Source organism: Aquila chrysaetos, chromosome 3 (genome assembly GCF_900496995.4).
Source record: "Aquila chrysaetos chrysaetos chromosome 3, bAquChr1.4, whole genome shotgun sequence".
In the NCBI taxonomy this organism is placed as follows: domain Eukaryota; kingdom Metazoa; phylum Chordata; class Aves; order Accipitriformes; family Accipitridae; genus Aquila; species Aquila chrysaetos.
The window spans coordinates 43784549-43806360 of record NC_044006.1 but is presented as its reverse complement, the minus strand read 5'-3'; the positions used below and the strand labels follow the sequence as shown (position 1 = coordinate 43806360).

The 21812-nt window shown below is 41.0% G+C and overlaps 1 protein-coding gene across 2 annotated transcripts in view; it reads right to left on the bottom strand.

Annotated features, from left to right (window-relative positions):
• Positions 1 to 447: 447 nt before the first annotated feature.
• The window catches only part of RAPGEF5 (Rap guanine nucleotide exchange factor 5), a 166060-nt gene continuing 144695 nt past the window's right edge, over positions 448 to 21812 (bottom strand). For both annotated transcript variants that reach the window (XM_030008401.2, XM_030008402.2), the window contains 6 exons: positions 19624 to 19714; positions 16908 to 16958; positions 15712 to 15799; positions 12267 to 12331; positions 7619 to 7673; positions 448 to 4219 (listed from right to left, as the gene is read on the bottom strand). In XM_030008401.2, coding sequence (XP_029864261.1) covers positions 4101 to 4219; positions 7619 to 7673; positions 12267 to 12331; positions 15712 to 15799; positions 16908 to 16958; positions 19624 to 19714 — 469 coding nt within the window. In that variant the 3' untranslated portion in view covers positions 448 to 4100. The remainder of the gene's footprint in view (positions 4220 to 7618; positions 7674 to 12266; positions 12332 to 15711; positions 15800 to 16907; positions 16959 to 19623; positions 19715 to 21812) is intronic.

Below are 21812 nucleotides of genomic sequence, written 5' to 3'. Positions count from 1 at the left end.
CCCGCTGCAGACCAGCTGAGAGGAGGGAGAGGAAACTGCACCAGCAGAGATGCCCGATGACAGGGAAAAGCATTTGCTGTCCTCAGTAAGAGGATCAAGTGCTGATAAGCAGACTCCAGAGGATATAAAGATAGATTTACTCCTCCCCTCTCCCACAGGGACTTCTCATGGTTGCTCCAGGCTCCTCTTAGACTGTGCTGTGATGATAAGGCACAGCTGAGGCCCCATTAACCTCATCCCTGCTTCTGAAACGCTGGTACCAGCAAGTCCCACCAACCAGAGATGGACGAGCAGCTCTGAACAGGGTCAGGCTCCTGACCCTCTACGTGGGTCTGCATCCACATCGCAAGCGCAGTGAGGGTTTGTGGAACTGAATGACTGGAAGTAAAATATTCCAGTTAGGAACAATAAGTATGTGTGATAGGCATGAAGGCACAGAACCCAGACTTCATTAAGGTAGTTTTTATATTTTTAAAAGCAATATTAAAAAACACTGGAAAATGCAAGATAAATGTAACAGTTGCTTCTACAAGTTTTAACCTTGTATTGCTTGGCCATTTTGACATATAAATTATTGCTTACTAGCTCTCATAAATACACGACACATAATATGTACAGAGGCAGACAAGCATGAAATATGAAAAGGAAAACATTGGCAACATTGATTCTGGTAAATCTGATTATTTCATACATACCAGGTCTCATAACGGTGGATAACTACTAGCTGTAGTCCCTGAGAAGTTAGGTAAATACCTCGATTTGGGTTTTTCTATTTTATTACTTTTAATGCAAGCTGACAGCATTATGGCACTCAGAGAGAATGAACAGGCAGGTGTTCTTACCTCAGCTCATTGACTTCATCCCAGTATTTAACAGTGTGTAAGATGACAATAAATAGGCTATGCAAATAAATATTACTCTGCAAAAATGTTTAGTATTTACATCATTCTTTGTAATTTTACAGCAGCACATCGTATTATTTCTGATAACACCTTTTTTTTTGCCACTGTCATGCAAATGCAATTTACTTCTATCTGAGATGGGGCTAGAATCAAAAAGCTGTGTCATAGAAACATCTAAATTTGATGCAACAAAAATCCCACATCAGAGGTATAAAGTGACCCAGCTTTTTTCCTTTGTTCTAATTACTTCTCCTAGCTACTAAAGAAAATATGCAGAGTATTTAAACCCAGGTGCAATTGTGATAAACTGAACTTACAAGATTCATGGATTTTATCCTATGTAACATAATTGCACTATTGAAGGATTTAAAAAAAAAAAACCCACACAATATCAGCAGTGCTGGACCCTGGTAGAGGCTGTATAGTGTCCCGCTTTCCTTTTCACAGAGTTTACTTCTAGTTCTCCTCCCAACCACCACACCTTCAAACTGCTTTCCAGTGTGCAGCCTAGCTCTGCAATACTTCACCTGTTGAACGAAGACTCTGAAGGGCCTTTTTTTAATTAGACTTACTAGCTACAAATTTGGGTTATTTGCCTTTCCTTTATGGTAACAGTTATAAGGTCCATATTTTCAATGTGAAATTGATGCACCCACCTTGGCCCCTCAGACCAGAAATTTATATCCAAGTTATGCAGACCACTATGAAAACTAGTTTGCAAAGTTTTAAACAGTAGTCTAATTAACCACAACACAGATAGTGAGGTTAATGCTGGCTATGTGCCTTCAAACTGATTTTAAGCCAGCTACAAAGGGTAGGCAACACCTCATTTAGTATAAAGTTACAGCGGTGCAGATAGCCAATACCTCAGCTGGCTTGAAGCCTACTGGTACAAGTTAACCCATCCATTACCTTCAACCATTTTGAATTGGCAGAGTGAGGAGCCTTCAAGGTGGCTCTAGCATGCTTTCAAATCAAAGCCTGAGCACAGAGTCATCTTTCTTCTTTTCTTTCTTTCTTTCTTTCTTTTTCTTTCTTTTTTCCCCTTCTTTCATTTCCTTATCTTTTATTCTTCTCTGGCGCCATTGCTGCTTCATCAGCAGTAACTACCAAACTATCACAGAGCCAAATGCAGTGAGCTGAGAAACAGCCCTACTTTCTCACCCTGAATACCTTCTAATGCTCCCTCTCCCACAGATTTCAACAGAACAACTTGTGGACTAGAGTGTTACACCACATGAGCTAAAGCATGCAGGCTGGTCTACATACAGGCTCCTAAAAATAATGCCACAGTAAAAAAAGATTTCACAAGGGGGAGCTCAAAACCCAGCAAACCACCCAGGTAGTGCAGCTAGGGTGGGAATTCAGGGAGTGCTGTAGCCAGGCAAAGAACTGCAATAACACAAGCAGCAAATTGTATCTGGTTTGTGTTCTTACACTGCAGAAAGGAGCCCGCCACAGCCAGTATCCTCATCTGAACAGTTTTGGTCTGTTTGCACAAAAGAGTTATTTACAATATGTGCAGTCACATCTACAGAAGAACATAGGAAATTTTTACTCCATGGCCAGCAAGAGTTTATTTTTTTTTCTTTTTACTGGGTAAAAAGATTTTTTTTCTAAAAAAAAAAAAACAAACCAAAAACATATAGTATTTGATAATAACAAAGTACAAGCAAATACATTTCTGAAACATCTGTTTCCTTTACAATAGATCTATACAATATTTCACAGATGGGAAAACCAAATGCATTCTACAGATTCCCCCACAGACTACTTGTTAAAGCTGCTTTTTTTAATCCCTTTAAACCAGAGATAACACAATGATGAAGAGCATGCTACTTCAGTATTCCCACATTTCAGTAAAGGAGCATTTTCTTGGAAGTCTTCCTCATGTGGAAAACATACAATAGAGATGGGCGAGCAATGCAATGTATCCTCCCTGCTCTGTAAAGGGACTGTAACTGTGAGTCAGTGTACAAACACATGGCAGACAGAGTAGCACACTGCACATTGCCTGTGGCATTCACTAGATTATTTCAGGGCAAGTTCTTAGCACTGAAAACCAGAGCTATGGTGACGGTGGTGCTTAGGTGTAGGTCAACTGTAGACAAGACTTTAGAAATGCTGCCTCAGTACGTGCCCAGAAGTAGTACTTTTAGCTACACGAAAAATGGCTAGGGGAGGGGTGTGAGAGGGGCAGAAGCAGTAAAGGGACTCTGATACTGAGAGCCCGGTGCGTATGCAGGTAATTACACTGGTACCCTGTAAGGTGTACCCTTTTGTTCTTTAAAAACTAGAAATGTGTGCAAGTTAGGTGGAATTTTACCTGCCGAAAAGAGTAGTTGCAGGAGGCGAGTTAGGAATGTAGGTGATCTAGGCATTGCCTCTGAACAGACACCAAGGAGGTTGTAATCCAAGCAGAAAACAAGGCTCCTGCTATAATAATTTATAACATGTTAACTGCAGGAGCTGGTACTGTATCGAGATAACTGAAAAGGAAGAAATTAACATGTTTTCAGTGTACAAACAATTGTGTCCATAAACTGCAACCAAAGTGGATTGGCTCTTACAGTGTGTTTTAGAAAGCAGATTCTTAAGGGGCCATAACATTGTTTGCTGCTGACCTCCACATCATGATGCACTCTTGAGTTTCATCTGGTGCGCTGTCTCTTTATGTTCCATTCTTGGTTGTCCGCACTTATCTCAAATAAGATGCTCCAGAGGACTCAGGGGAGCTGCACAGATTGCACAGTATTTTTTGGCAACAATACTTTGGCAGCCTTGAATCAGTGAGGTACGTACTGTGGTGAGCTGAGAATCAAGCCCCTTGCGGCACGTTGCTTGCTGAAATGTTTTGCTGCTGCGACATGACCATTTCTTTCATTCTAATACTGCCAGAATCTGCATTGAAAGCTACACTGGACCAAACAATATTTTCACAGAAACCAAGCTCCTGAGCTCAAAGGACGCTGCTCCGCTCCCTCCCGTCCTGGTGACCAGTGGGGATGGCACCAAGCTTGCCCTGCAACTCTGCGAGCAGCTCCTTTGCTGGCCCTTGCCTGATTTTCCTGCGCATGTTGTGTGAGCTACTGATAAAACTCAGTAAACTGTTCTTATATATGGAAGCAACATGCTTGGCATAAACATTCACTTAATTCAAAGTGCTGCAGTTACAAGGTTATATGAAGCTGTGTACGCTCACACTCGCGGCTCTATCCTGTGAGAAAGCTCAAACAGAGCTTGCTGGTTGTCGATGACATGCAGGTGATGGACATATGGCTTCAGCTCATGATGCTCTTTCGAAGGAACTTCATTGCCTGCAAGACAAGAAACGGGATGATCAGAAAGCCATGCCTTGCCTGCTTCCCTGTCCTGTGCGTTACAAAGTCCCTGGCATGCCAACCTGTCAGGTGCTAGACAGTCACAAGGAAGACGGCCAGTGATCCGAAGGACTTGCTGTTTAAGTGCAATGCATGAGGTAACAGCTAGATACAGAAAAGGGGAGAAGAAAGAAAGATGTAGGCAATGCTGGGCAGCCAGTGTGCACAGAGGGACAAGTGTCAGCAAGAAGCTGGCTCTTCCCAAGTGGAAGATTTACTCCTGCTGGCAGTTCAGGCAGTCCGTCCCCTGCAAGGGTGGTTCAAAGTTCCCTTTGTGCCGCTCTGGCAGTACATTGGGACCTTAAGTGGGGGTGGGCGACTGAGCCTGTAACTTTTAAACAACCTTAACACAAGTACACAAGACAGCAGGCCCCAGATAATTTCCTTCAGAGCAGGTGAAAGGTGACGGCGCAGCAGACAGATACAAAAGCTCTTCAAAGCTGCTCTGACAGGCCCCCACGTTTTGATCTGTTATGCTTTTGATTTCTGATCTAGTAACAGAGACAAGAGTCATGCTGTCATTTCATGGGAGTTCATACGGCAAGAGAAATTAGCTGTGTAAAAGACAAATTGAAGGGTGGCTTGAATAGCAGATGTTTTCTGTTACAAGCTTTACGCCTGACATTGGCTTGTGGGAACTTGCCGCCTCTGAAACCCTCCAGCATGGCTGGTGACCAGCAGAAGTGGAAAAGGAAAAGCTAAGCCCACAGCCACAAGACCCATCAAGACAGGCAGAGAAAGCAACGAGATATGTTTCCCACACGCTGCTGACTGCTGACAAACGAGCAAAGGTTGGAGAGCTCCGTTCTAGTCCATGTCCTCAAGGAATTTTTAATAACATTACCATAAATTAAAAAAGAATACCCCTCAAAATTCCCCAAACCAATCAGCTTAACTCGCATGCTCCCTCCCTCTCCTTTGTTTCATTATCATCCTTTTCTCCACGCTCTCCAGCTACATGAGAAGCTTTCCAGGAACCGACCATCCCACTTGTTTCTAAAGAGCGCTGTATGATGCTGTGTAGGTAACGTGGGATGTCAGTGCAGCCAGTTCTGCATGCAGCTGCTAACAGGGTTCCCGGGCAGCTATTTTTAGGAGCTATTTCTGAGCAGCTATCTAACTTGAGAAATGTGGGAGAGAACAGGACAACGTGGTAAATTTGTGTCGGGATACAGAGATGACCTTTTTGTTCTGAGGGAATAGGATCCCAGCAGCTGTGCTGAGCGTACTGAAAAACATTTGTATTTCTCATTAACACCTGAAATGACAAAAGCTTGAATTATGTTATTTTTTCAGGCTGCTTTGCCTGGTTTTGGAAATGTTTGTTTCCAGGATTTGTCTTCAGGATTTAGGATATAAAAGTATTATTTCCATTAAAAAGGCATTTCAGTCTTGCTTGGAACCTAACCAGTTTCTAACCCAGAAAGACTTTGGCCTGCAAGCTTAATATACATGATACAGTTCATAAACAGTAATAATATTCCTTGCTTAGTTTTGTTTGAATTCTTTCCTACAGTGAGATGCCTGCTGCTCTTAGGCCAATCTGGGAATTGATACAGTAGAAAGATTCACATTCCTGAGAGCAAAATAAGCCCACTAGAAAAGGAAACTGTCCATAAAGTCTCAATAAATATTCAGTGAATTCATTTCATGCCTAAACGAATTTAAGAAAAAAAAAAAAGTGCCTACAGGGATGTCTGTATAAGCTGCTTTTTAAATGCCAGCTTCACAATAAATCAAGTCTGTGGTAAAATAAAATAACAATCACGTACTTCAAACTACCAGATTATATGATAAATCTCAGGTATTAACCTTGGATTTATGTTGCAACACTTACAAAACCACTTGGAAAAAAAAAAAAGGCAAAAACAAGATGAAAGATTTGCAGAGAAGCTGCAAAAAAATTTCACATCATTCAAAGGAACCAATGCTACATTTTGTAATACCAAGTAAGAGCCATTCTAATTTACAGAAGCATGGTTTGGATTAATCAATATTTCCTTCAGTATCTGGTTTAACAGAATAAAAACAAAAGGCATGTCCTTCTCCCTCTTCCCCTCTCCCTCTCTTACGTATAACTTTCTCAGAATAACACAAGAACCATAATACTGAGCAGCCTTTGTGTAAAAAAAAGGCTGTACATACACATGGTAATTCTATAGAATAAATGTTCAGCAAAGCTCTTAACACTACCTATCATTCTCCAAGGTACATGTATTTATACATCAAATTATTACTATTATTCTTTTTGTAGGAGTCCATGCTGACAGCTGCTGAATATTCAGCTGGAAAAAAAAAAAAAAAAAAAAAAAAGATTCAAACTCTTTTTTCCCAAAGGCTGCAGCACAATTCTGAACTTCTCTTTGGAAAAGAGGTTTTAGTGGCCTCAATAAATGACATGTTTAGTGGGTTTGGCTTAAAAACTAACCACTTCCTAAAGTAGTGTTGTGTTTGTCCCTTTCCTGTGTTTAACCTCTCTGCTGAAAATGAGAAATGCTGAGAAGGAGAAAAACAAGGTTTCTCCTCTGTGAGCAACAGAACAAAGAGAGCTGGGGTCTTCTGGCACAGTCCCTTAGGGTTGGATTCTCTGGTGGCTAATAAGGTGGAAACAAAAAAAAAAAAAAAGAAGTCTTTTGTGCAGCTGAGGCACTCATGACCGTTCCCATCAGCGTAGATCCTCCAGTGCCTAAATCAGGCAGAGCTCTATTTGCAGACTTCCCCTAACTGAGGTACTAATACAACCCCCTCTTTTCTACCTAGTCAACTACTTTCATGAAACCCAAAGGATCTTATTATCTTCAAGACTTCCACCATTTTGTGAAATGTCCTTAGGAACCCAAGCTAAGCAAACAATTGCTCTTGGTGAAAAGCCAACTGAAAAGCTGTGGTGATGAATACCATCTTACAGCTACTGGAAGCCAAGACAGCTGTGAATCCGTTACCAAAACACACAGACTAGCAGGAGACTGAGGTAACTCAGTTGTAGCTGGGAAAGTGAGAAACAGCAGTGTACCTCAGGGGCCTCCATTATTAAGCGCAGCTGGCACAGATCTTACACAGTATTTTGAAGGGGTGATATTTTTTGCAGGAAAATAATTTACAAAAAATTTGGAAGCTGTTTCTACAAATATTTTGTGAAGTAAAACTTCATCCAACTGTGGTTTTTGCTGGGTTGACCTTCCAACAATGATGCCCCTTCTTGCCAATTGGTTAAATAATTGTCAACCACGTTTTGCTGCCGTAGTAAACCTGAGCAAGTGGAAAGAAAGCAGAAAAAAATCCCAAACCCTCAAGGCTGTACAAAGGCAAAATAAGTGGCAAATTTTGGCTACTCACCAAACTGGTTATTTCTGCAATGTCTCAATGACCGAACAGTATCTGCAATCATGTGCTGCAAAGACAAGATATAAAACATCAGTGCAAAAATCTGAGATGGATTCTGTCATTAGAAAAGCCTGAAAAAAAATCTCCTTGCCCTACACTGTACAGCAAAAAGCAACTGTAGTAAGGTATGAAATGAAGACAGCAGGAGAGAGACTGTGCTCTTTGTCTTAGTGATAATATATGACAAAACAGGGTTAATCTAGAAGGTCCTTACTGATATCACACAGATTAAATGAGGACAACTCCTTAAGAGCCCACGGGAAGTGCTAATGAAAAATAGCCAAACAGTTGCTTATTTTTGTTCCTGTGACTTTTATTAAACTGAAAGCCTACAGTAGGGAAGTCCTGTGGACTGGGTGGTGCTTCTGGGTTCAACCCCCAGTTCTAGTGCATTATCCAGTACATTTGGTAGTCTGCAACCTCTCCTTCTGTCTCTGTGTGTTGTCTAATTAGACTATATGCCCCTTTGTGGTACAGACTACACGTTAACCTATACTTGTATAATGCCTAGCACAATCAGGCACCAGTATCAGCTAGGCAGTTTTCTGCAGAATGATAACCAACACAAAAAAACCCAGCCCGTAGCCTAAATGCTGCAGAGCAAGCACCCTGACATCTCTGCAGACATGTACCAAATAAGACTATGCTGTAGGTATACCACTTTAAGAAAAGCTGGTGCTAAGAGGGATATTGGATGTTCACTTAGATTAAGCAGAGGAAATAAAAGGTTTAAGTTTGGTTTCTCATTCAGGCTCGGGTCTTCAACTTATGAAAACTGGAATTGTTCACTATAAATCAGTAGAGTGTGCTCATTTTCACTAGATGTCACCCATAAAGTTCTCAAGGCATTACTTTTTTTTCTTTATTTGACTGCTTCTGTGGCATCTCTTCACCAAACCTAGGAACTAATTTAAGCAGATTGCAGTTAGCAGGAATGATATAATAGCTCATACAAACAGCTGATGCTCTTCTCACATCTCCCTCAAAAATAATCAGAGGCAGAAAGGATTAACTGTCTTGAGCAGAGTATGTTTAAGACCAGAACGATGCAGAACAGCTCATCTCTTAACACCCTGGCAGTGGCTTACAAGGCTCCTCCATAGAAAAGCTTATCAGAAGAGCAGGTTTAATGGAAACTTCATATTCCTTTCATCAGTGAATCAAAATAATTTTTCTTGTTACCCGCTGTGTTTCATTTGCCATGAAATGATGCAATCTCTTGTGCTGATGTCCTTGCACTGATTATAATGAAGTTCTAATGAGGTGATCTAGACTTCATGATCAATAGTGTGAGTACTGGGAGAGCTACAGCTTCCATCAGTGCTGCTGCTGTGATGTTTTCCAGCTGATACCCTTTGCATTTGGCTTTTAGAAGAGAGACTGCACTATCACACATGCTGTCGTTCTTTGCTGTTTCTCCTTTGTAGTCAGTCAGTGTGGGGGTCCACCCCAAGACTGACATCTGAAGATGATGCTCTGGTAACAGAAGAACCTCTTCATGTAACACCCTCTTAAAGCAGAATCCCAAATCTCCTGGCTTTAGTAGCCTAATTAGACATTTCCCTCTGTCTATTTTCAACTCTCTTGAATCCAATTGTAACACAGAAAATCAGCCAATTCATCTGCAAAGCAAATGCTGTTTTCTGACTCTGTAAACAGGTGCTTGCATACCATTAGTGCGATAAGTAACACACATTTCTTGTGGCCTTTCAGCCTATCAGCTACCTAGGATCATTAGCACTCCTTTAACTGAGGATAGCAAAAACTCAGGCTTGGGAGTTGCACAGATATTTGGGGGTTGAGAGCCTTCGGCTGCCATGTACACAGTCCTTACAGCTGAAGGCACTAGGTAACGAGGTGTTATTTAAAACAGTAATGGCCATTGACCTGTATTAAGAGTTCGCTGGAGTGTGGCTGAGATGTCATTGCTAAGATATGAGTGATGGCTGACTGGAGAAAAAAAAACTGAAGAAGCCACATTTCAGTGAAGCAGCTCAGTAAATACCATGAAAATACCTTGAGATGCAACAGTATAAGATCATATTTTCATATATTCCTTCAGGTTTAGTTGAGGAAGTGGGTATGGTACTAAATATCGATCTAACAATATTCTAGACTAGAGTTTACCCAACATGGAGTTAAATAAACCACTGCAATCCCTTCAACTTTTGCTAAAATTAGGTAACATTCCTGAGACAAAAGATTGTTTCATTTTTTTCGCTTTGCAAATTCCCTTCTTTATATTTTGAATTAACTTTGTCTTCACTGCAATCATGTCATGTCAAATCAAGTTCAGTCACGGTAGGATTGTTGAGGCCATGATGGTTTAAGAGTATAAAAGAAGCAGGGATTGTAGGGAAAGAGAATATCTGTTATTAAACCAACTAATATAGTTGGAAAAAACAATGGTTCAGACTGACAAGTCATCCTTCATGTGAGATGTCTAATGCAGAAATGAAATATTTCAAAATACTGATCCAAATGGAGACAAGAGAAACCATCTTTGCTTTGAAATTTGTAAGTAGAAACTCAATGCATTTATGACAGTAAGTAAGTTCCTTCCCCAAAGCAGTAATCTGCTATGGTAGAATAATTCTTTTCTTCTTTTTCTGCAACAGCAAATTTGCAGGTGAGGGTCAGTGGCTTGATCCAAACCAAGCAGGAGTCAATGTCACTCCTAATTTTTCTCAGCAGAGGCCAGAATGTGCTCAGCACAGAACAGAACACTAAGGAAGACGTTCTTCCTTGGGACAAAGCCCTTGTAATTAGAAAAGAAACATGAACTCATGTATACATGATCATGTGTGATACATCTTGTTGGTAAGTTCATGCCCATTGACTAAATACCTTAGCATCCAAATGAACCAGCGTAATATGTGTACTGCCTGGCTTTCCACTACAAGCATATTTAAATCTCTTCTAAGCCCCCACTTCCTAAGCTTGCACTATTGCCTGCATTCATATGTACACAGGGCTCCATGAGACAGCATGTTTCTGAGGGCGTGATCTGACTAATAATTTGGAGGAAGTGTCAGTTTGAACAACCCTCACCCCACCACCATCACCTCAGACTCTCCCCCCTGCCATTTAAGATGCCCATTATCCATTTGCATAGAAAAGGTGAAATCCTGGCTCACTGAAGTCAATTAGCAAAGCTCCCATTGCCTCTGGAGACACAATGGTGACAGAAAGGATAGGAAATCTTACCCAGCAAGCCCAGCATACATTAAATATATACATGATTAAACAACAAACAAACAAACAAGGTCTGGCTAAGACTGGAACAAAAATCAGATCCTACGTATTCACTAGATAAATATATGGGCCAGTGGGGGGATTTTAGTAACAATTATTGTGCATCAAGGGCTAGTTTAATTTACATGTTAATTGGATGTACTTCCAAAAGGCAATGAAGAAGAACATGGTAATGAGTTTTATGCAAACACCTAAAGGTCAAACAGTTAATGGACTTGGGACAAGAAAACCTTTCATTAAATGCAAATCAGTGTTCTTGTAAACTCTGCAACAAGAAAAGGTACAGAAATCAAACAGAAAACAAAAAGAGGAGCTCAGGTTCAAAAGTCAGTCTACATCTGCTTGCAAGTTGAAAGACAATGTACATTATGATACGATGTGAAATAAGTTCAACATCTGGTTCATGAATAACCCCATGGTTGCATGTTCATTCTCAAACAAGTGTAAACACGTGGAGAAAATAGTTGGGAACAATTCACCAGGCACAGCCATCTGGACTAACAGTCCCATGGCACATCTAGAGCAATTGGGAAGAATATTTTGGTTTCTTCATCAAATACTCCAATCCAAAAAAAAAAAAAAAAAAAAAATCAAAGTTTCTCCATTCCACCACTGTTCAGATATATGAACTGTGGCTTTCAGTGCTACAAAAATGTTATCAACAAAGAAATGAAATATGCAAATTAGAGAAATCAAACCTCTATCAGTAATATTATGCCAGTGTAGATGTCATGTGATGTCTAGAGTATATGTGACCGAAGATACAATGTCAGTAAGTGCCCTTCTACATAAAAGTTAGTATAGTGGTATTTACAGTCAGTTTAATTCATATTTCAGGCATTATTTTCTTCATCATCTAACCTAGATCAAAAATTTTACTTTCATTTAAGATCCATGGAATTAGCATACCAGTAGCAAATGGTAAACTAGAGAAACCTTTTTGTTTAGTGCCTTGATAAAAAAAAGGAAATATAATTCAGAGAAAGCTGAAGCAGGAGAACTTGACTGAGGAGAAATAGTCCGCGAGGTGGTCCAAAGTAATAGTTCTCACCAGGAAAAAAAAAAAAAAGAGTGGACTGTGTGACAATGATGCTGGCCATTACTGGCTTAGCCATTTTACACAGAAGTGAGGGAGGAAGGAATGAGAAGAGAGAGGAGCAGAGGAAAGGGGCAGGGGAGATAGATTGTTGGATGACTCTTTTATCCTGCTTGCTCTTTTTTACCCCTGTTTATTTCTTCCTGATTCAGTCAGAAGAAAACCTTTTAGTCTTACAAGATAAGGAAGGGAAAGGAAAGAAGAGAACATGAATCTCTTTGAAAAACAGGAAGGACAAAATTAGCTTACCAGCTTTTCAAAATTAACAAGGTTATCCAGAAAAGTTTTATTTCCTTCATGGATGAATGTTACATCTGAAAAAAATAAAGGAAAAAGAATTATTTTTCATGGCTTTGTTGTTTAATAGAAAGAAATAAAATTACCAAACAGCAACAAAACGAAAAAAAAAAGACGAAAATATTCCATTAAGGATTGACACAATACCTTATAAAAGTGGAACAAAAGCCTGATATAATGATGACATGCAGAGATTATTAGATAACAACACTATGTACACATTGTAACAAGAGAATTTTCAAGTGGGAGCGCGCATTTCTTATTAAACCTGGTCTGTGTTATTTCTGGGGTGCGTATCATAGAGAGGATGGCTGGGAGCAGGCGGGGGCATCCAGAGGGATGGCCATGCATGGCGTGCTTGCTCTCCACACCCTGCAGCACCGATCCAGCCACGCTGCCCATAGCTGTGCCTGGGCTGGGGCTGGCTGGTCCCTGAGCCCAGAGCTCCCCGGGGCAGAGCTACCAGATGCCGGAGTCGGCTCTGACACCCTTTCGTCTCTCTCTGTGGGGCACGATGACTCTGAAGTCCTTCCCAGAGACATGGGCTACAGCAGTGGCCAGCCGGGGAGGTTAAACACAAGCCACCAAACTGAAGTTCAAAGCCTTGAAATAAGCATTATGGCTAGGGAAAAAAAACACTTACGCAGTGCTGTTGGAGAGAATTTGCAAAGGCAACGAAAAGGTCAGTGAGGTGAAAAGGAAGAGGTCTATACTTGGCTCCAGGAAGGGAACTGAACACAGTGTAATGAACTGAAGGGTGGGGAATATCAGGCAAAACAAATGTTCCTCAGTTAATTTTTCTAATTCATATTAGTACACAAAGTGAGACCTATCTCGGACACGAAGTACCAAGGACATGTATAGATTCCCTGTGGGGACTGAAGGTCTGACTCCGATAGTGCATCCTCCACGTTACTGAAAATACTAGCAGGAGCACCACCACCATACCCCTTATTAGCTCTCTCCTGAATGTGTGGGTACCCAGGAGTACCAGGAGACAGCGCTATATTGTAATGAGATGGCACTCCAATACCCTTGCTTCTTAAAAGTCACAGCTGCGTCTGCCAGCAGGCAAATGGCACACAGTGAACGGGCAACGTCTCCCTCTCAGCAGAGGTGCCAAGCTCCAACGCACCAGTCTAACTGCGCATCTCGGCAATTCTCCTGTGCTCATCTCTAGGGCTCCCGCTGATGCCCACTTGGTCCCCCTCGTTTTGGGGGATTTTAGGACTGGGAGCCTGCAGCTGATGCTGGGGGATGCTTTGTCGCACACACAGCCCCACCTTCATCCCAACCCCCAAAAGAGCCAACCTGATTTATTTCCTTTTGTTTCAAAGACTCACTCTGTGCCCGGGGGGCATTTTGTAGTTGCTTAGAATGGAAATGTTAATGGCTTCATATGCTGGTGGAAACCCAGGGCTGGGACTGACGAGGCAGAGCTCTGCAGGAAGGGTGACGGAGAGCTCCCGTGCCCCCCGGGGCGGCTGGGCTGGGGTCTGCCTCGGGCGGGCGGGCAGGATGCCAACCCGGCTACACCGAGTCCAGCCAGCTCACTCAGGAGTGAGCCCCACTCACCCACCGTGAGCAAGTGGGGCAAGCACGGCATATGCTGGGGATGCCTCTGGCACCTCTCTGCCCCTGGGCAAGATCCTAAAAATCAGGGGGAAAGTTGGGAGCGGGCCCTCTACACCTCCTCTGCTGGGCTGCTTTGGCAGACCCAGGGAAAGGGACAAGGAAAGGACAGGGCTTCAGGACACAGGCATTACTTGTCTCTGTATCAGTGCAGTTAAAAACCGCCTGTCACTTCTAAAGAAAAAACTTATACCGGAAGCAGCAATTTCCACACAGCTTTTTAAGTCAATGACAGCAACGTGTATATCTCTGAGGGTGGAAGGAACAGAAATTTGCTTTGCAGCCAACAACTAAGAGTCCAGATAAGTTCAGTGGAGCAGAAAATTGCATCTGAGCTAGGTTGTAAGGGTACATCACAGTATTTTATTACATATTTGAAAAATCTGCCTGATTTTCAAAAGCTGTGTCTGTATGCTGTAAGAGAGCTCCGCATTTAAATTTAATTAACTTTAAAAGGACACTCAAGTTATTTTTCTTAGCTAAAGAAAGGTTATTAATGAATTTAATTTTTTACTTGCAACTACTTCTTTTCCTCGTGTTGAAATGCAGTAATTTGTCGAGTTACTAACGATTTCTATGCTATCCATGCTTATTTTATTGGTGTTGGAAATAACGTTAATACAAACATGCTTGACATGGAATAAAGTCCTACGTACTGTGCAATACTTTGGGAATTACCAGCCTTGGCAACATCTCCTTACGGATCATGATATTGAAGAAAATTACTGTATTAATTTGCAAAGTCTCCTTGCTATCTCCAATGCATTTGAGACATGAATGCTGCTTACGTGCATGTTCTTATATAACCATATTGTAGTGCTGCTTCAACATCATTGCTACAAGTTACTTGTTTATGTTTGCTGCCTTTGTTTGCAGGCAAGACATACTCAAGAACACTTAAAAAATATTGATTTTGAAGCCTTGATAATTGTATCCATCTGAATTAATGCAAACTCCTTTGATGTGTGCAAAGAAGGGAAGTGCCTGATGGCTCCTGAACTGTCACTGACTGATCTGGAGGACTGCCTTCAAACATTTTAAACTTGCAGCAGCAGCAGGTTGGAATAAACAGCCTGAAAAGAACACTTTTGGAATACAGGACTAATCAAATGAATTTGCCATGTTCAAACACAAGGCAATTAATAATTAAGGACTCCAAGACAATGGAATATTTGAAATACCTGCCACTTAATTAGCTGCCCAGGTCACTGCGTTAAGCAAGTAGTTGTATTTTATTTTAATAGTTTTTTTTAAAATAGTTATTTTAATAGTAAGATTTTATTTCTCTCCTTCAGACCCGTAAGAGACTTGCAAATCCCCTCCTCCCAGGACAGACAGGCAGGTTCTGCCTTCAGGGTGACACCAGGTAGGTTCACCCCGGCGAGGCAGGGCAAGCATCTCAGAACAGGCATCTCAGACCAGCAGCGTGACCGAGGCTGCAGGTGCGGGTGCACCCAGTGCAGCCGGGCGGACCCGTTCGGGGGCTTGCAAGGTCTCGTTTCTTCACCAAAGAGGAGGTGGCCAAAGCAACGGTACACTGCTCTACCGGCGCCTGATGGGAAGGTACTGAAGTTTGAAAACCTGCGTGAAAATTGCCGTCTGCTCCTGTCTTAAAAGGCAGCTGTTCATTATCCAGACCAAGTGCTACCTTGTAGATACCACTACATCTGCCACGTACATATCATAAGGCCACCTGAAGGAAAAATCACCTTACACTTATTTTAATTAACCACAACGAAGAAGAGCAGCCAAGCTTTAACGTTACCTTTCAGAAGTAAGGGCATGAAGGGGATTTTCGGAGATTTCATTTTCTTGAATGCATCTCTGTAAGCTTTGTGATTCAGAGAAGGGTCCTACAAAACCATTTGGGTAATAGAGAGAAAAATCAATAGGCTATAAAAAGAGCAATTCTAAATCCATTACGGGCTTATGATCTGAACATGATTTAGATATAAAAGGTTTCTTCGGGAAACAAGGCAGATAAAGGTTTTCTAAGCTAGGTGACTTACTAAACTGAATAGGAAACATAAACAGTGAAAGGAACAAAAGCAATTACGTTCCTCTAGATGAGGCGGTGCTAAAATGGGACTCTGCTGCAGAATAGATTCACTGGGACTGCTCTGTGATTTCCCCACAAATTTCTATTAGCAAAATCTCTTCGGCTTACTGTCTAGCACAAAATGTATCTCAGAATGTATTGCTGATTAATTTCTTCTTAAAAAAACCCCAAACACCACCACACCAAACAACAATAAAAAATCCTAACAAAAACTGCTCCCAGATCAATGGAGCATATTGGACATTTTCAAAGAAAATAAGAGAGTATGTTTCAGTGGTGTTATGTAAGTAATTAAAAAAGTCACCTCAATTTCCCATATAAATGAACATTTTTGTACACCAGCTCACACACAATCTTGAAAACACATTAATTTATAAAGGACTCTAAGTACAGAAGCATGACAGCCATTAAAGGCTGGATCTCATGTTCCCTGCGCCAGGCAGTGATCTCACCACGCACCCACTTCCATGACAGCCAGAGGAAACACTTGTTTATTCAGCTTTGATAATGGTGACAAAGACCCTTAGCCTCAGATTTTGTTGGTGGTTTTTTTTTTTTAAACTTCTGCTGTCCTCCTTTTCTCTTGATCCGCAGCATGTTGCTTCGGATAAAGGCTGATTAACCACCAGAGCAAAAGAACAGTTTCTAAATTGATGCTGGGGAACGGACACTACATTCACCTCTCTCTGCCCTTCCTCCAGCTGTCAGGAATACAGCGTTTTTCCTTTTTGTGTTTGGAGACCACCTCTGAGCTCTGGAGAGGTGCGTGGCCTTTGGCAAATCACAGATCTGACATGACAAGTTCCAGCTCCAGACAATAACAGGCAGCCTCCAAATAAATTAGGAAGAAGGAAGGCAGGTAACGACAAGCAATGCTGTTTTGCTGTCAACACCATACTTACTGTCAAACTTTCAAGTTCAGTGAAAAGCTTCTTGAACTTCCCAGGAATTTTCTGAATTGGGAAAACAGAGGAGAAAAAAACAGGAAAGTTGATTTAGGCAGAAAAATGTTGAGGCATTTTTTCCTATGAGACTGCCGTGGGTGAAGCGCCTGCTGGAAGTACCAACAGGCAGTTAACCTCCACTCCTCAGCTCCAAGAGCCCTAATTACAGACCTTGTTCAGTGCAATGCCAGTGAGGCACCAGACCCTGCAGCCTTGCCTCGGGGACCTGCATCCTTCTTTTATGGAAACTGCTTGTTAGCAGGTGTTTCTATTTTCTTCCCTAGCTTCCATGCCTGCCGCATTTATGTTAATATCCATATCAAGTCAGAAGCAGTAACACAGGCTGAGAATTCAGATACTGTGATCACATCCAGGTTTAATCATTTGTTGTAATCAATTTTCCCCTAAAGCATGGGTTCGAGAAATTAATAGGCATCAGGCTCAGTGCTGTTTGATACACCACCCCCAGTGCTGACCAGTGTTACTACTGGCACATACTGGTGGCAGAGAAAGATATCTTTCTTTAACAAACGATTATTCCATCTCTGGTATCTCATCCTAATCCCACAGGGAGGTGCACAAAGCACCTTAGAAGGGAGCCCAAGCACAAACTACCTTCTTGCTCCACATGCTATACCTGCTCTGCTCCACAAGCATCCGCTTCCTTTACCTCTAAGATGCTTTAATGGATTCACCTCATAATACTCAAAGCAATACTTCTACAGTTTGAATTTTGCTGCTGGTATTTCAGACTTGAAGAATGGTGTGTGGACCTTAAAGCCTGTCTATCTTTTCAAACCATACCAGTTCGTCTAGTAAAAGATATCCCCTCTTAGTACAAATCCTGTCTTGTCTTGTCCTTGTCCTTAGACCCTGACAGCCACAATGACAGTACCAAGAAAAAAGAGATTTAGAACAATTAAGATTAAGTGGATGTGCTGTATGATTAAAATGCTAAAATAACTGAACATGGAATTGCAATTGTACATTTTTAATATCTTCAATCAGGGAAAGTTAGGCTCATTAAAACACTGCATACTGTAGAAAAAAGTAGAATATGCTTGGGAGCATACTACTTGTTTAAGAATTCAAGTGCAGAGCCAATATAATTTAGCGTCTAAATGGTTGCTTAAATTTAGGTGGCTTCATTTACATGTGTAAGTAATTATAATTAATTTATAAACATTGCTCTACTTTCTAGAAGTCACATTACTAATGCAAATAACCTTCTGCTTTTGAAATTTCCAGTGCAGTAAAGTTTTACAAATAAAAAAAAAAATGCATATGACTTCATAAATATTTTACACACAGAAACGTGACATATTTACAATGATACATATGCAGATGAACTCCTTGTTCTGACAAGCAATATATTCTGCTCCTCCTGAGGGAAGTCCACCAGCAGTGCATGATCTCTAGAGGTCTCACCACACAGCAGACTTCTGCATGTTTCTGTGCAGGAGAGGTCTACACCATTGCCACCAGGTGCCTTTGATACAATGCTTAGTCCCTTCCACTCTCCTACCAAAGCCCAGAGAAAGGGGATGAAGGCAACCTGTAAGAGCAGGCAAGGGCTAATGTTCCCTAGAGGGGCATTTTAGAAATAGGAGAGTCAAGGGGTTTCTGTATCGTCATCCTCAGGTATGTATTTTTCTCTAAAATTTTTGCTTGACTTGTTATTTAAAGTTAGCTCCTCCTTGCCTATCTGAGTCTCTGTAAACTCCTCCCTGCAGAAGCAGTCACTGCCCTTGCTTCTCTGACATATGCACTGATGTTTCCATATGCATGATTTCAGCTAACGGGGAAGACTTTGCTCTCTCTGAACAGTGTTAGATAGGTTTGTAAGTCTCTGATGGCCGTTTGGTTTCAGCTGTTGGTGCTCAAGAGTATCTCCAAGGCAGGAGATCACAGCTGTACTCTGTCAGTTTGTATTACAGATTGATATTTTTTGAGTACTGACCACTTGTGGTGTTGGTGGCATGGGGGAGGGATAAGGCTTCACCCCATCACACTGAATTACTCCTTCCCCAATTTTTGGTTCATCAACGGATATAGTAAGCTTGCAGATACTACCACTCAATAATTTACTTGGATGGAAAAAAAATGCCACAATATAAACAGAGATTGCAGTGGGACCCCCCTCTAAACATCCCATGCTCTGTCTAGCAACCAATAGCTTCTTTAGCAGATAATCTCTGTTCTCCAGCATGTTTCTTACTCATGGCCCATTTCCTAACTTTGTTTTTCAAGATAAGCAGCTGCAAAAGAGCTGATAAATGAGAATTAATGAGGGTTTATTTCTACTTTGTATTTTTTTAAAAATGAAATTATTCCATAATAAGGTATTGCTTGTTTGGAGCCACCTTTATAAGACTTTCTGTTCTGACATCTACTTAAAATGCTAGGATAATTTATCTGTTTTTTTTTTTTAAGAGGGTAAGATCCCCTTGCTTTGTTCTTATTTAAAAGCTCTGGAAGGACACATTTAGTTTTATTTGAATAGCTGTGTATATAAGGTTTCAGGTCACAGAGAAGTTTCCTCTACCAACACTCACTCCGTGTTTGATTTCAGCATGAAAAACCAATAATTAGAAAGAAAAGGTAATTCACCAGTATACAACCTTTGTGAGAAATGGTTTTGACAGGGTCTAAAAGATACAAAGATGCATCTTACCTCCCAGGTCTGAGACAGCCGGCTGACAGATGCAGTGTTGAGACCCATAACAATAGCAAAGAATGAATTCAGATTTCTTTGGGCTTTACAGCTGTGGAATAAAAATATGAACACTGTATTCTGATTTTTTTGTACTCAGAATCAGAGATAAATGGAATGCACAGGTATCCTAGGTTACTGAGTCCCATTTCAACCCTCAGCACTAACATACAATCATCTTCCACATAATGAACTCATTAAATGTCCTCTCATGACCACCTGCAGTCTACGTGATGAGGTCTCTAAGAAGTTTTTTAACAAATGTTCCACTGTCTCATCAACCCTGTTGTTGGCAGGTTATTCTTTTCCCTTTGCTGTCAAAAGTAGTTTTCCCTTTTCAATGTCCAAGTTACTCTCAGCTGTCCTTTACCACACAGAATAATTCCTTGACCTCTATTCTGTTATATTATAAATATTTTCATCCCCTTTTTCATCTTTTCTGTAAATTGTACATCATTGGTTCCTTCAGTTTCTCTTTGTGGTCATGGCATGCAATCTACTTTTCCATATTGTTATTATCCTTCATTGAATTCTCCGTAATTTATTTTAACTTTTCTCTCATGTTTCCTTCTTACCAAGGAGATGTAGTGAGACAGTGGGGAGGGAAGGAGAAACATAATTACTGTTTTGGCTCTAAGTTCTTACACCTTTTTCCTATGCAAATATAAAACAAATATCAAATTATTTATTTGGAACACATCACACTTTGTCTTTGCCTTTAATTTGTCATCTATTATCACCCAAGGACCTGTGTCACAGTACTGTTCTTTACAAGCACGCATTCATTTCTTCAGCTCAGTATTAGCATTCCCTAGCTGAATTACTTTGCATCTATCTAAATTAAATCTTATCCTACTGTTGTTTGCACATGCCACTAGACTCCTTAGATAATTCTTTTTTTTTCTATCCTCCAATGCATTTGCAATACCTCATCATTTTTATTGTCTGAAAATCTGATTAATGTTCAATGTACATATCCCTATAAATTAGTTGCAGTTAGCACTGGTTCCAATACAGGTCCCTACGGAATTTGTTTGATACCTCTATTCTTTGACATTTTACTATATACAATCAGACCCTGCTTATTTCTAGTCCGTTAGGAAACTTGAAATCCTGAAATATCAAGTCCTTCTCAAACAAAAGGATTCCCCTTTCTCGTGCAGATTCTTGAAGACCACTATAAACTACATGTGCACATGTGTGTGAGAGTGAGAATCCTCTTTTAAGACAATTTTAAGTATGAATTAATACACTGCCTTCACTGGGATTTATCATCAGGGAAAAGTACATGCCAAGGACTTAGACCAGAAACTTGCCAGCACTTGTTACAAGTTTTATAAAGCTTGCACTCATTGCTGTGTACTATCTTGAGACGGTGTATTTCTCACTTCACTTCAGCTGCCTTTAACTTTTATCCTAACTTTGTTGCTTAGACTGCTTTTATCATTAAAGTCAGGCAGCTCCCAAAGCTAATTCATTCCAAAACAAGAAAGGTGTCCAGCACAGCCTGGATAAGCAGTCTACCGGATGGGCCCATTTCTCACACAGAACTGTGGAGAGAAGGTACATCTTTTCCAGTCAGCCACTGCTTGGGAAGCAAGAAGGCTGCTATTGTAATCCATTTATTCTAACCCTATGCTGTCCTGTTTCTCTAACTCCTCAACATGTTAATTTCTAACAACATGCTAATTCATTTTCTCTGCCAAATTACTTGCTTTCTATTTTAGACTAGCTCATCAACAGAAGCGTAGATAACTGTTTCAGAAACTGTGTCCCTTTTATGTATTGACACCCTCGTATAAAAGCCTTCCATCTTCATCAGGTGTTCCTCAACAGTGAGGCACACAAATGCTGAACATGAGATCTGAGTCCTGGTGCTTTGCCGACAAGCTGGAATTCAAGAGACACAGATTCCTGGCCAAATCTGGGAGCAGCGAATGGGGAGCAGCCAGAGCTGCTCACACTCCCTACCTCTCTGCCTTAGTCATAAACAAAGTATCAGGGCTGCTTGGCTTGTGCCTCCTTATGAGAGTCCTGTGCTTAGCACACCATCCTTCCACCCTAATTATTCCTCTTTAATCAGCTTTTCCAGAATTTATGAGATATGATAATGTCTTCTTTCAGAAAGCTGCTTTTCTGATTAAAAAAAG